Raw genomic sequence first — 14,881 nt, 5'->3', positions numbered from 1 at the left:
CCTCTTTTTCCTATTTGTAGTGGAGATGAGTGGTACCCGGTGGAGTCTTCTGCTGTTGTAGCCCATCCGCCTCAAGGTTGTGCGTGTTGTGGCTTCACAAATGCTTTGCTGCATACCTCGGTTGTAACGAGTGGTTATTTCAGTCACTGTTGCCCTTCTATCAGCTCGAACCAGTCTGGCCATTCTCCTCTGACCTCTGGCATCAACAAGGCATTTCCGCCCACAGAACTGCCGCTCACTGGATGTTTTTTCTTTTTCGGACCATTCTCTGTAAACCCTAGAGATGGTTGTGCGTGAAAATCCCAGTAGATTAGCAGTTTCTGAAATACTCAGACCAGCCCTTCTGGCACCAACAATCATGCCACGTTCAAAGTCACTCAAATCAACTTTCTTCCCCATACTGATGCTCGGTTTTAACTGCAGAAGATTGTCTTGACCATGTCTACATGCCTAAATGCACTGAGTTGCCGCCATGTGATTGGCTGCTTAGAAATTAAGTGTTAACGAGCAGTTGGACAGGTGTACCTAATAAAGTGGCCAGTGAGTGTATATATATATATATATATATATATATATATATATATGTGTGTACATTAAATTAAAATACTGTACATTAAAGTCAAGTACTATACAGTACTGTACATTAAAATTCAAATACGTGTAGTCCCTTTATATTTTGTTTACATAAACAAAATATAAAAGGACTACACGTATTTGAATTTAATGTACAGTACAGACAATATTTTATGCACAGAATGGATTTATCAATAAGCAGAGTAAACATTAAAATAAACATATGCAAGTCTCTAGCTTTATTGTAAAATAAAACACACATTGTTTTAGACTTTAGCCAGTCACAACTGAATTACTTTTTACAAGGCTATTTTCCTTTTTCCATGATTTCCTTTTTCATCCCAATAGCTCATTGCAACCTTGTCCCCTGAGTTTAGTCAAAATGCTATAAAGTGAGTGATCTCCTTTGTCCCTTTGATGACCTGAAGTTGTACAGTACAGCAATCTATTGCATCTAAGCACCACTCCACACACACAGCATAAGAAAATATGATCTTTAACCACACAAATGATCATAAAGACAGTAAAAAAAGTCAGACGAATGTGCACAATGTCAGAAATTAACATTAAAATTGATTGACAAGTGTTCTCCCCTCTGCTTAAAACTTAATCCTACATTCACATTTAATCTTAGCCTGTATAGAAATTCAAATATCAGCATTATTCGTATTTACTGACATACAATGGCACCAGTAATATAATTACCAATTTTCAAATTAAATAAAGCCTCAAAGAATATGAGCATATTTACAATAACAAGCAGTTTTCCTCTTACAAAGAACAGCAAATCGGAAGCATCATCGAATCAATGCAACCACAGAAATTCATTTAAATAACAGAATGTACATTCATCATAATAAGGTGTCAGCAATGTATTGCCTAAAGTTATAGATATGGAGGGATTTATACAATGTACAATAACTCTGTCAGTCTTCTCTCATTAATGGCCATGATATTTATCATTATAAATGCACTTAGAATGAAATGAGTGGAAAGTGAATGCAAAGAAATATATATATATATATATATATATATATAAAAACAAAAAAACTTTAAGGACTTATAAATAAACCCTTAAGCAAAATGGGGCACTTTTGAGAACTGGCAAAAACATAAGAAATGTATATTAAATAATTATAAATCTAATATGCCCCAACAGCATTGGGCGAGCTTAAAATGCACAAAAAAACAGGTTTTGTTGTCTGTCCCATCACGTATCTAGTGTCCCTTGGGTCCTGTTCCTGTAGTGGATGTTTGTGGCTGTAGTTTCTCTGATTTCCTGTCTTTAGTCTCGCTGTCAGAGGCCGAGTCTGAATCCTGCACCTGCTGCTGTTTCATCCACATGTCAGAGTACAGCCCTCCCTTCGCCAACAGCTCCTCATGCCTACGACAAGCAATGATACTGGACTTTAAACTGCATAGTTCATGTATTAGCGAGTCGGACTTTGTGTTCAGCATAGTAGTGAATAAACTCACCCTCCTCTCTCCACAATCTGCCCATCACGAAGCACAAGAATCATGTCGGCTCCAATGACAGTCGACAATCTACAATAGATGCACATCAGAGATAGCGTTATACAATAGGAAATCCTGTAATGTATAAAAGACCTTAATATCAGTTTTATGAATTATGCTTTAACTGTAATAATTGATGGGAGTTGTCGATTTGAGTAAAAACATTCTTAACCCCTTGAAAGGCAAAGATCGGCAGCAGCCCAGGATTATTGTTGTTCAACATTCACTGCACATTTAAAACGTCACACTCTCATAAATCATTTAATCATGTGCTTACCTGTGTGCCACCACAATGGTGGTTCTGTTGGTGCAGACTTTAGCCAGCGATGCCTGGATATTTCGCTCAGTCTGTGTGTCTAGAGCAGACGTGGCCTATTGGTAGAGGATGAGAAAATTAGTCCATGATAAAAAATAAAAAGTACTTGAGTACTGGCCAGAAAACTGGTCCTAACCAAAAAGTTTTTGCTCTAATCACAATGACTTTGATTGGTTGCTTGTTCTCTGTTTCTGTCCGGTAAAGCAGAGTAGCTCCTTCCACTGAAACTTCATAGGTTCAAAATCCTTCACAACTGTGAACATTTGTAGGTTTTTTTTCTTTCTTTTTTTTTCAATTTGTTTAATGTTTTTGAAAGGAGTCTCTTTTGCTTACCAAGGCTGCAGTTATTTGATCAAAAATAAGTATTGATCAAGTATTGGTGAAGTATTATTACAATTTAAATAACTGTTCTATTTCAATATATTTTAGTGTAATTTATTCCTGTGATCAAAGCTGAATTTTCAGCATCATTACTCCAGTCTTCAGTGTCACATGATCCTTCAGAAATCACACTAATATGCTGATTTGCTGCTCAACAAACATTTCTGATTATTATCAATGTTGAAAACAGTTGTACTGCTTAATATTTTTGTGGAAACCATGATAGATTTTTGTTTAGGGTTCTTTGATGAATATTAAGTTTAAAAAAAACCTGAATTTATTTGAAATGTAAATCTTTTGAAACATAAACGTTTTTACTGAGACATTTGGTCAAATCAATGTGTCCTTGCTGAATAACAGTATTACTGGTAATAAAACTAAACATTTTGGTAATAAAAATAATTCTTACCAACCCCAAACTTTTGAACCTAAACTTGCTAAAACAAGTAAAAAAATCTCCCAACAAGAAATCATAAAAACAACATGCAAAACTGGGATAATTCCCTCATCCTAAAACGACTGTATGTATTCTCCCATAATGCACTGGTGACGTACCTCATCGAGGAGGATGATCTGAGGCGCTTTGAGGATGGTGCGAGCGATGGCGACTCTCTGCTTCTCTCCTCCGCTCAACTTCAGCCCCCTCTCACCCACCTGAGTGTCATAGCCTACAAATATAAATCAATTATGATTATCAACTTTGAACTCAAACATGATCTAGACTCAAAATAATCGGAGCACATCTTATAAAGGTCTGCATTTCAGAACCCCTACTTATATTCACTGCTTACAGTTTAATTCTACTTTTTCAATGCCAAAAATGGTTCTCACCGTCCGGGAAAGTTATGATTTTGTCATGGATGTCAGCGGCAATCGCAGCCTCCTCCACCTCCTGGTCAGTAGCAGCAACTCGACCGTAACGGATGTTGTCCCGGATTTTGTCATTAAACAGGACGGTGTCCTGAGGGACAACGCCAATGTGAGCGCGCAGAGAGGACTGCTTCACCTGAGACACAACCAGACATATGAATTAACAAAATATCCCTCATGTATACAGGTTTGGGTGCCTTTTATATATTACAAGCCAATGGCAGGTTCACCTTTGAGATGTCTTGACCGTCTATTTTTATACACCCGCCCTGAACGTCATAAAAACGGAAAAGCAGACGGATGATGGTGCTCTTTCCTGATCCAGACTGTCCGACCTGAAAAAAATCCAAACAGTCATGAGACACACACACACGCAAAAGTTTGGGGTCAGTACAAAATATATATCTTTTTTTTAAAGAAATACTTCAGCAAGGATGCTTTAAGTTGATCAAAAGTGACAGCAACGACATTTATATTGTTACAAAGGGTTTCTATTTCAAATTAATGTTGTTCTTTTGAAATTTCTTTTCAAAGAATAGAAAAAAACATATAAATTTCCACAAAAATATGAATCAGTACAACTGTTTTTTCAACATTGATAATCATAAGAAATATTTCTTGAGCAGGAAATCAGCATATTAGAATGATTTCTGAAGGATCATGTGACACTGAAGACTGGAGTAATGATGCTGAAAATTTGGATTTGTCATAACAGGAATATATTACATTATATTCCACAATATTACTGTTTTAATGTATTTTTGATGCAGTCTTGGTGAGCATAAGAGACTTTCAAAATCATTTTAAAATCTTACCGACCCCAAACTTTTGAACGGCAGTGTATATACCAAAACAAAGCTGAAAAGGCATTAACAGCAGCACAACTTTTAAAGGATGTATAAAACAGATCAGACTTACAAGTGCGACCGTCTGTCCGGGAAGTACGGAGAAAGAGACGTCTTTTAGAATTTCCTGGCTGCAAAAATATCCGCATCGTATAAAATAAAATTTCACATTATTGAGAGAATACTGGTCATATGTTAAATAAATTACTCTAATAATAATAATAATAGAAATACATTTAACGTTAGCTGCTTACCCTTGCGTGTACCTGAAGAAGACATTCTCAAAATCTACTTTTCCCTGTCTGTAGCAGAGGCTTCCTGCGTTGACATCATCCTTCACCTAAACAAAAACCCAAATAACCATGTCATTACTTATTCAAAAGCTTCTCTGAAATTAATTAAAAAAAAAACCCTTCACTCACTTCCTCATCCTCAGTGAAGAGCTTGAACATGCTTTCCATATCGATGAAGGAGTTCTGGATCATTCTGTTCAAGGAAAGATACATGCTTACTGTCATCTTTGTTCTTTTGAAAACGCATATAAATAGTGATCTATAAACGAACGATAAACTATTATCCAAGACAAAAAAAGCTGCATACCTGTAGTATGTTCCAAACCAGTTGAGCGGAGTGTAGAGCTGGATGATGTATGTCCCAAACAGCACATAATCTCCAACCTGGAAGACCACCGTAAGTTACAAGCAGTTCATGTCACATGACCATAACAAATAATAACAATTACAATATTGAAATAATATTTAATACAATTAAATTTGTTCTTTTTTATTTAAGTTTTTATCTAAGTTTTTCTTATTTAATTTTAAAATGTATTAAAAGACATTAAAATAATATTTGTTTGAAAATCAATTCTGCACTTCATTACACTTTTTTTTTTTGCCACTGATTGAAGATCACAATCTCAAACTTTAATCAAAATCTCTGTTTGGGAAACTGCAATAAAGTAATTTAGTGCATTAGCCAAACTGTAGGCTGTTGATTATTGCAAAGTAGCATAAAAACTCGTAAAAAAGAAGCATTAAAACCAAATTCAATTGATGTGTCTTACAGGTGTGCAATTTAAAATCTGATTGCTAATCCAATCAGATTTTAAAGCCAGAACTATTTTTTTAAAGCCAGATCTATTTTATTAATGTACATGTACAGCAATCAAAAGTTTGGGGTCTTATGCTCAAAAATACTGCATTTATCTAAAGTACAGCAAATACTGTAATACTGTTTTGTATATTGATATATTTAAAGGGACAATGTGCAGTTTTTTTAAGTATTTTATTATCTAAAATCAATATTTTTATTCATAAATATTTCCTCCTCAATGGTGTACAAATACCTCTGCCAATGATCTGACTTATCCTCGTAAACGAAGAATTTATTATCTTTATATACATGGGACGGGTAAGTCCACAGAGGCTTACATGTCGTTCCGCCATCTTGAAAAACTATAATAGCAGAGAGGGACAAAAAGTACTAGGCCAACGCGTTTCCACAACTCGTTTTCGTTCAGAGCCAGCGTCACGTGACTGAAAGCAGCTGAACCGGACAAGAAGATTTGAGAGACGCTTGTCACTGCCCCAGCGAGTTTAAAAGGCTGCACTGCACGGTTATTTATAATGGAGGACCATACTTATGTGGAGCCACAGGACCGGAGATTGCAAAAAACAAGGTTTAATGTCGGGATAGCTTTTTCCAGGTGGAAAGAGTTGATGCAGGAGAAAGCGTTCAAAATAGAAATTACAAGCTTTTTTTCATTGCTTGGTTTCTTTTCTGCCTTTGGAAACTTTAAATTCTTTCAAATATCTATATGTTCGTTGTGTCAAGTTGCAGTTTGTTTGAAATAACAAACCTGTTCACCCGAAGGAAAACTCGATGAAGTGCTATTAGAAGACATCCTGTCATAGCTTTTGGGTACATAACGGCTACCGTAGAAGCAACGCGCATTTGAAAAAGCGAGGCGCTGTAGAGCACAATTCGTTTGAATGCAAAATACAATTTCACCATGGGAGAAATTCCTACACATTGTCCCTTTAAAAATGTAGTTTATTCCTGTGATGGAAAGCTTCAGTGTCACATGATCCTTCAGAAATCATTTTAATATGATGATTTGCTACTCAAAAAAGTATTTTTTCAACATTATATATGTCTTTACTATGACTTTTGGACTTTTTTCAATTTAATGCATCCTTGCTGAATAAAATAGTACTACTTTCTTTATAAATTTATATTCCTTTTTTATTCGTTTCAAATCTTTTTTTCCTGCTTTAAACCACTTCAGAAGTTTCTGGCAGTGTCCTGATATGATGAGTCGTCCTGACTGTTCGTACCTGAAACTTTCCCTCTGTCACGAAGTACGCACAGAGCAAAGATCCGGTCAGAAGACCCAAACCGATGATGAGGTTTTGCGTTTGGTTTAAAAACGCCAGAGACGCGTTGGTCTTCCATTCCGATACCTGAGCAAAAAATAAAATATAATTACGAAAGTGATATTTATGATTTATTCCTGTGAGCTAATAATCAATAAACTATAAAATACACGTTATAAGAAATCTGGTGTGGAGAGCAGTCTTAAAAAATACTACCTGATATTTCAAGATGGCATCCTCAAAGCGACTTGCTTCATAACGCTCTGCATTGTAATATTTCACCTGTTGACAATATCATAATTCAATCACACCATTTGAAATGCACATTATATTGCACAGCACTATTTTTTTTATTTTTTTTACCACACATATTCTGATATTCTTCAAACAAAAAACCATACCGTCTCAAAGTTCAATAAAGAGTCCACAGCTTTCGATTTGGCATTGTTATCTTGTGTGTTCATATCCCGTCTGTATTTAGTTCTCCATTCAGTGATAACGATGGTGAGAGCTGAAAGAGACACAGATAAAAGAGCAGTCAATCAATCAAAAATGCTGATCTGGTATATTTCTATTCTTCTGTCTTTAGTGACTCCTGGGACCAGGAGAATCAAAACTGCACTCCTGCAGATTGCCGTATGGTGTTAACAGTATGTGAATTTTATATTTGCACAGAATACCGTGACAAATTAAATTGGCTGAATTGTGCAGCACACTAAAGCACACTGTATCCCACAATGCAATGCACTAGACTACTTGACCTTCCAGTTCCAGTGTGACGAATAAGCCAGAAGTAATATCAACTGTAATTTTAACATAACAGTTATAAAATGTGCACCAATTGCAGAATTAAACAAGAAGCACAATAAGGTTCTTTGACAGTGTTATTTTAGTATTACTTATCTACTACTAAAGTATTTATAAATACTTTGAATGAACCTTTATTTAGTTATTTAAAAAAAAAAATCTTTAATTTATCTTCAGTTTAAGTAATTTTAGTATTTCAACTCAAGTTTTTTTCATTTAGTTGCCAATATATACAAAGAAATTAATCTAATATAGCATAGATGTATGGATACTGCATTCTGTTTCACAAACTCCACTTAGTAGGCAGTATATTTCTATTTCAAACACATCCATTATTCTAATTAATCACCTGAACCAGCTAGACAAGGTCCTCGGGTATAACTTGAAATGTAAGTGTAAGAAAACAAAACTCAGGAAACAAGATCTTTGGGTACAGGACAATCATTCTCTGTGTGGTTTAAGTTTACCAGCGTATTTGAGACAATCATCTTCTCTGAATGATTTTAAGAAACAGTTAAAAACATAAGCTTTTGTGCAGGTATGAGTGCTGAGGTATTGTTGCTGTAGCTACCCGTCTGAGTTAGTCTTGAACAGTGTGTGTTGATGTTTTTCCTGGTTATTTTTTGTAATTATCTCGCTTTTTATTTTTTATATCATTGTACAGCACTGTGGTCCACTATGTTGTTTTATTATGTGCTTCATAAATTAAGTTGGATTAGATTGGATAAATAAATGCATTCAGCACACAATTATACTTTTAAAACTCAAAGGGGCATCTATAGTATTTAGTTTTTAGTAAAAGACTAAAAACATATTACAATATATTGCTCAAGATCTCAAGTGTCACTCAATGCAATAAATAAATATTTTCTTTCATTAATGCAATTGTACTATTAATTCTCAAACCAGACCAGACAAGGAGCAACTATAGTATTTTAGGTAAAATTACTAAATTCTAATGTAAATCATTTGAAATGGGGGCAACAATAAGGGAGGACAAATGTGTGTGTGTGTGTGTGTGTGTGTGTGTGTGTGTGTGTGTGTGTGTGTGTGTGTGTGTGTGTGTGTGTGTGTGTGTGTGTTCATGTATATACACATTGTTAGATACTCACTGAGGTAGAGGGCCATGCAAACAAAGACTATGAGGCCAAACCAGGCATTGAAATTGGATATAAAATAGATAATGGCGATGACAATGTCAGCGATGGTGGGGAAGATGCTGAACACGATGTAGCTGTTGGAATAAACCAAATAAAAAAATATTTCAAGAAAATAGAGACTGGGATCACTTTAACTGTAAAAGCACACTATCTGTACAAAAGGTCTGTATGCATCCAAGACTAATATTGCAAAGTTGACCTGGTTTATACTTGCATCCAAATGCAAACACCTCGAGATAAGAAGGTTTGTGGCATCAGGACACAATTTTATCAATGATTTTTTTAACAGTACCTCAGCAGGCTGTTGATGGAGGAGGTTCCTCTGTCGATGCTTCTCAGGACGTCTCCGGTGCGGCGGCCCAGGTGCCAGCGCAGAGACAGAGAGTGCAGGTGAGCGAAGAGACGCACCTGCACCACACGGTTAGTGTACTGCTGCACACGAATCCACAGGAACGAACGCATGTTACTCACAAACCCAGACGCACCTGCAGACGGATACAGATGAAGATAAGACTGTGGTCAGATTCAAACTGATGTTCCCCGTCACGCTACAAAGATATCACTAAATTGGGTGATGTTCCCTCACCAGCTCCACCACCCTGCAGGAACTTCAGAAGCCCGTAAACACACACTGTAGTGGCCAGAGTCTTCCAAGAGCTCCCATCTGTCAGCTGGTTCACTGTAATGGAGATTCATAATATACATATAGAATATTTAATTCCAGAAATTAGCTGCAAAGCCCGCACGAGTGTGGACAAAAAGACTAAGAAAAGGCTACTGACCTGAACATACAATAATTTCCCTTATATTTCATAAATAACTCAATCATGACTGAATAAGACTCGTATTCTGCACCTATGTTCTTGTAGTAGATGGGCACGAACACATTGATGACGCGTTCCACGGCCAGCATCCCGAGACACAGCAGAACCAGCAGCTGAAGCACGGCACTGCCTTTAGGCCACATGTACGGCACCAACAGACGCACCTTCTGCCCAAAGTCTTTCCACGTAGACTGATTCTCGTCAGAATTACCCAAGAGAGGCTGAAAAAAAGATGCATTAATGAGATGAATGATTATGACAGTAAGATGTATTTATTTATGCAGATTTGACAACAGCAGAGTGCATCTAATGTCTTACTGCTCCGTGCTCAACATCTCGCTCATCTTCATTGACCAGAAGCATGTACGGTCGGCGAGGCAAGCCTGGGGCTTTGAGGCCTAACAGGAACAGCAAACCTGAGCTGAAGTATCGCACCAGCCAGAAAGCAAACTCCAACTGCAGTCACAATGAACAATATGCATATATTTTATTTGCTTATTAAGCGATTATTATTTGCTATTGCTTGTATCTGCTACAATCATATCATACATATCTCTGATATTGTGTAAAGACAAGAGTAAAGACCATCACTATAATGCGTCTCACATTTTGAGATTTTTGGTCGTTAGCATGTAAACAAATTACTTCAAAGTTTTTAGATTTTATGGTTTCTTTGGCTTAAAAAAAAATAAAATGATATTTTGTGGCATGGATTTGACTGAAATGTATCCAGTGTGTCTTACTGAATTTGTCTTCTCTAATTAATAAGTTACAAATAAAAACAATTGTATCATAAGCATGGGGTGACAAATTTAAAGCAAAGCATATACAAAAAACATTCAATATTTTAAATATAAAATATTTAAACATATAATATTAAAATGTTTAAATTTAGACTTCGTTTTAAGTTTTAGGTCTATTTACATTTATAATTACATACGGTCTATTTAAGGGTTATATTTTATTTTTTAAACGTATTTATTGTTTAATAATGTATACATATTGATGATGTATTAACGGTTTATTAATTATATATATATATATATATATATATATAAAATATTACATTACATTTAATAAAATTGTTATTAATTTACCGGTATTTGCCCCTTTTACAGTATATATATATATACATATATATATATATATATATGTATATATTTGCTAACTTTTTTTTAAAGAGACAAATTTGAAAACTGGAATAATTTTGTAAATGCTCTTTTAGTTAAATCTGGCAAAAGTGTTGGTCATTTTTATAACGTGCTTTTTTTTTGCAATATGCAATTTTGCATTCAATATTCAAAGTTTAGAGCAAGACTAGAGTGAGCAGAGTAAAACTGCTACATCATGGAGTGTCACAAACACTGTTATCTAATTGGTCAAACCTAAACGGTTGAGGTGTGGCCAACGAGGCCAAAAAAGGAGTGCAGCCAGAACTGACCATGACTCAACAATATTGTCACTGCCTACTATTTAAAAACACAAAATGACTCAACAATACTGTATTTTTAATGACCATCCAAACTTGACAGAATTGCAGAGTCATTCAAAGTTTGTTCCTCAATATGTATTGTAAACCTTTCACAAAATTACCATAATGATGAGTCATGGTGTGTGAGCAGCATTCCTACATCTGCCACCCCTTTCAAATATAAACACTTTAGGCAGGACAATGGCATCAGTGCCAAAGGTTATGCTACAGACATACATGATAATACAATATAAAACACTAAAAACTACTACAATCTGGTGGATAATTTGATGCAACTCGTGTGTTTGCCATTACCTTTCACCTAGTGGTAGATAAACAGGTTAAAAAAAAGCCAAATTATTTACATTACTGCAAAAATTTTGCATAAGCAAATCATCTTTATTAACCGATTTATTATTAGAGAACAGTTTATTTTAAAATGTATTTATTGTTTAATAATGTATAATTATTTGGTGATGTATTCCTAACCAAACACACACGTACCTGTTGATCGGACGTCTCCAGAGTCCACCACCACTGAGGGCTCATCCACGACACAAACGCCAGGTTTTCAGCCGCAAAAGCCATGGCCCAGTACAGCAACAGTACCGAACTGTGTCCTCTGGTTCTGTCCCGCACCAGAACCCTCCTTCTCTCCAGACGCAGCAGAGCCACGGCCCAAAGCCAGCCCATCATGGAGAGACAGCCGTACAGGACCACGTATCCCGGCAGCTCTCCGCTGCGAGCGATCCGAAACACCATCCAGCCCAGAGCCTGCAGGACGAGCAGCACCGACAGGCCCACTTGGAGCCGGTAGAGTCGAGAGCGAGGGATGAACTTGGGCTCCATGTCTGTGCCGTAGCGGCTGTACCAAACACACAGAAACGTGCCGAAGAGGAAGAAGAGGGTGAGGAGGACGGACGGCACCAGGGTGAAGTAGAAGCAGAGAGTCAGACCGCCCTCCACCCACACCTGCTGCATGGAGACTCCAGCTTCACAGAAACTCTTCATCTCCACCATGATGATGATGATGATGATGATGGATCCACACAAAGAATATCTGGAAAAAAATATATGGTGAGGAACCAAATAAACTTGTGTTTCCCACAACAAATACTGTGGCAGGACCATAAAACAGGGACGGTATCATATATATATATATATATATATATATATATATATATAAACCTATGTACAAAAATACCTAAAACTTTATAAAAACTATAATGACAAATAAAAAAAAACTAATAAAAATGACAAAAAAAGAAAATCCTAAAACTTTATTTAAAAAAATTATAATAGTATCTCAACAATACTAAAATAACTGCCTGGTACAGTGATAGTTTCAAATTCAGACACTGCTACTAAGGTAGAACGATTAACATAGCATATACCATGGTAAGTTACCGCAAGGTACTTTTAAATAATACCAAAGTATTACCATACATGTACAAAAACATCAACGATAATAAAACTTGATTAATATTAATATTGATATTAAATGTTCTCATTTGACTAATAATACATAATTTTTATAATAAATATAATTTACATAATACATAATAATACATATTTAAAAAGCAACGTTTATTGTTGAGGATGTTCATGAGCCAGTAATTATAATAATACCTTTGATTATAATGCAATACCATTGTTTTATAATGTTTATTTGAATGTGTTGTGACCAGCTTACTAATACACTACCATGGTAAAACATGCATGCATAATACATGCTACTGTACCATGTAAAAAAGAACATGACAGTTCCACTTCTTTGTAAATGTTATTTATAACCACATACCGAAGTACCATAGTATTACCGTGTGAAATCACGTCCACGGGAACTTGTGTTAGGCCAGTGAGAATATGAACTAACCTGTTTCCAATGTCAGTGGGATCCTTCTAGTCTTTGGCGTGCGTCCTTGAATAACTATCCACTCAGATGGATTATGATGATGTTAGCGCTCCTAAAACATGTCATCGTATGTGGTTGCTGTATATGACCTTACACTACAGTCAGAAATTCACGCAGTTCAACTCCACCATCCATTACACAACAAATAACACCGGAGCAAACAAACAAACGCCTCGTGGTCCTAGCGCCCTCGTTACGCAGTCACGTGGCAAGTGTGACTATTCTCAGCGCAAGTAAGAATGGTCCAATCGAAGTAACTTGCGATCTCTCGTTGATTTTCATAATGCAGTTTATTGTAAATTAATAAACTGCGGGATTTATCAATTTAAAACATCATGTTCTTTCTTATGTCTACAATAAGTCAAAATTCATCCTAAGATTTGAATGGGATCAAAGGATATGTTTCCAATCTGCCATTTTTTGCTACTGTTGCGTCTATGCAATTCTTTGTTGTATTGGGGGGGATTTTTCAACGCTTCTGACCAATTCATTTATATGACTTTTGCATAATAATAATGAAATAGTTGTATTATTCAATAATTCAATCAATAATTTAAAGACCCCTTGTGGTGGAAATCAAGTTTTTAATGTTGTTGGTCTATGGTGTTTTTTTAATATGCTTTAAGACAAACCATGTGAAGATTAATAAATCAGCATCTTTGCTGAGTATTTTCTTCTTAAAACTGCAGTGAAAAAAAAGTTTGAAATCGTCGGTGTTTCTAACTACCATTTAATCACATCAACGTGCTGGCGGGCTTTAGCATATAATTAACTGCTGCGAAGTACGAAGGATTCTCAGGAGAAGCCAGGTTATCCGAGACGCTCCTCACTGCAGAACACGAAATCCAGGGGGAGGAGTTGGATCCAGATCCAACTCCTCCCACCTTACATATACCAAAACCTACCCATCTCCACCCCTGATCCCTAACCCCACCCCTAATCCTATACCATCTCCGCCCCCTGATCCCTAACCCCACCGCTAATCCTACCCATCCCCACCCCCTGATCCCTAACCCCATCCCTAATCCTACCCATCTCCACCTCCTGATTCCTAACCCCACCCCTAATCCTACCCATCTCCACCCCCTGATCCCAAACCCCACCCCTAATCCTATACCATCTCCACCCCCTGATCCCTAACCCCACCCCTAATCCTACCCATCTCCACCCCCTGATCCCTAACCCCACCCCTAATCCTATACCATCTCCACCCCCTGATCCCTAACCCCACCCCTAATCCTACCCATCTCCGCCTCCTGATCCATAACCCACCCCTAATCCTACCCATCTCCACCCCCTGATCCCTAACCCCACCCCTAATCCTACCCATCTCCACCTCCTGATTCCTAACCCCACCCCTAATCCTACCCATCTCCACCCCCTGATCCCTAACCCCACCCCTAATCCTATACCATCTCCACCCCCTGATCCCTAACCCCACCCCTAATCCTACCCATCTCCACCCCCTGATCCCTAACCCCACCCCTAATCCTATACCATCTCCACCCCCTGATCCCTAACCTCACCCCTAATCCTACCCATCTCCGCCCCCTGATCCATAACCCCACCCCTAATCCTACCCATCTCCACCCCCTGATTCCTAACCCCACCCCTAATCCTACCCATCTCCGCCCCCTGATCCATAACCCCACCCCTAATCCTACCCATCTCCACCCCCTGATCCCTAACCCCACCCCTAATCCTATACCATCTCCGCCCCCTGATCCATAACCCCACCCCTAATCCTACCCATCTCCACCCCCTGATTCCTAACCCCACCCCTAATCCTACCCATCTCCGCCCCCTGATCCATAACCCCACCCCTA

General features: G+C 37.3%; 1 protein-coding gene across 1 annotated transcript; it reads right to left on the bottom strand.

Moving 5' to 3' along the window:
* Positions 1-1,651: 1,651 nt before the first annotated feature.
* Positions 1,652-13,208, bottom strand: abcb6a (ATP-binding cassette, sub-family B (MDR/TAP), member 6a). Its single transcript, XM_056258675.1, has 20 exons — positions 13,017-13,208; positions 11,645-12,200; positions 9,988-10,125; positions 9,701-9,890; positions 9,432-9,524; positions 9,138-9,330; positions 8,798-8,919; positions 7,280-7,389; positions 7,095-7,160; positions 6,840-6,965; positions 5,101-5,177; positions 4,923-4,986; positions 4,755-4,840; positions 4,574-4,631; positions 3,886-3,990; positions 3,617-3,791; positions 3,341-3,453; positions 2,366-2,460; positions 2,050-2,118; positions 1,652-1,957 (listed from the first exon to the last, which is right to left on the bottom strand). The coding sequence occupies exons 2-20, from the start codon at positions 12,158-12,160 to the stop codon at positions 1,792-1,794; spliced, it is 2,562 nt and encodes an 853-aa protein (XP_056114650.1). The 5' UTR covers positions 12,161-12,200; positions 13,017-13,208; the 3' UTR covers positions 1,652-1,791.
* Positions 13,209-14,881: the final 1,673 nt, after the last annotated feature.

Source organism: Rhinichthys klamathensis, unplaced genomic scaffold, assembly GCF_029890125.1.
Source record: "Rhinichthys klamathensis goyatoka isolate OS25496 unplaced genomic scaffold, OSU_Roscu_1.1 h1tg000157l_1, whole genome shotgun sequence".
In the NCBI taxonomy this organism is placed as follows: domain Eukaryota; kingdom Metazoa; phylum Chordata; class Actinopteri; order Cypriniformes; family Leuciscidae; genus Rhinichthys; species Rhinichthys klamathensis.
Note: the sequence above shows the minus strand (reverse complement) of the source record. Positions and strands in the feature narration are given on the sequence as shown.

Excerpts from the sequence above, each read along its gene's own strand:
- abcb6a (XM_056258675.1), bottom strand. The coding sequence starts at position 12,160 with ATGGTGGAGATGAAGAGTTTCTGTGAAGCTGGAGTCTCCATGCAGCAG. Across the intron at positions 5,178-6,839 it reads TGACAGAGGGAAAGTTTCAG|GTTGGAGATTATGTGCTGTT; the intron begins GTACGAACAGTC and ends GTGGTCTTCCAG. Across the intron at positions 2,119-2,365 it reads ACCATTGTGGTGGCACACAG|ATTGTCGACTGTCATTGGAG; the intron begins GTAAGCACATGA and ends CATCTATTGTAG.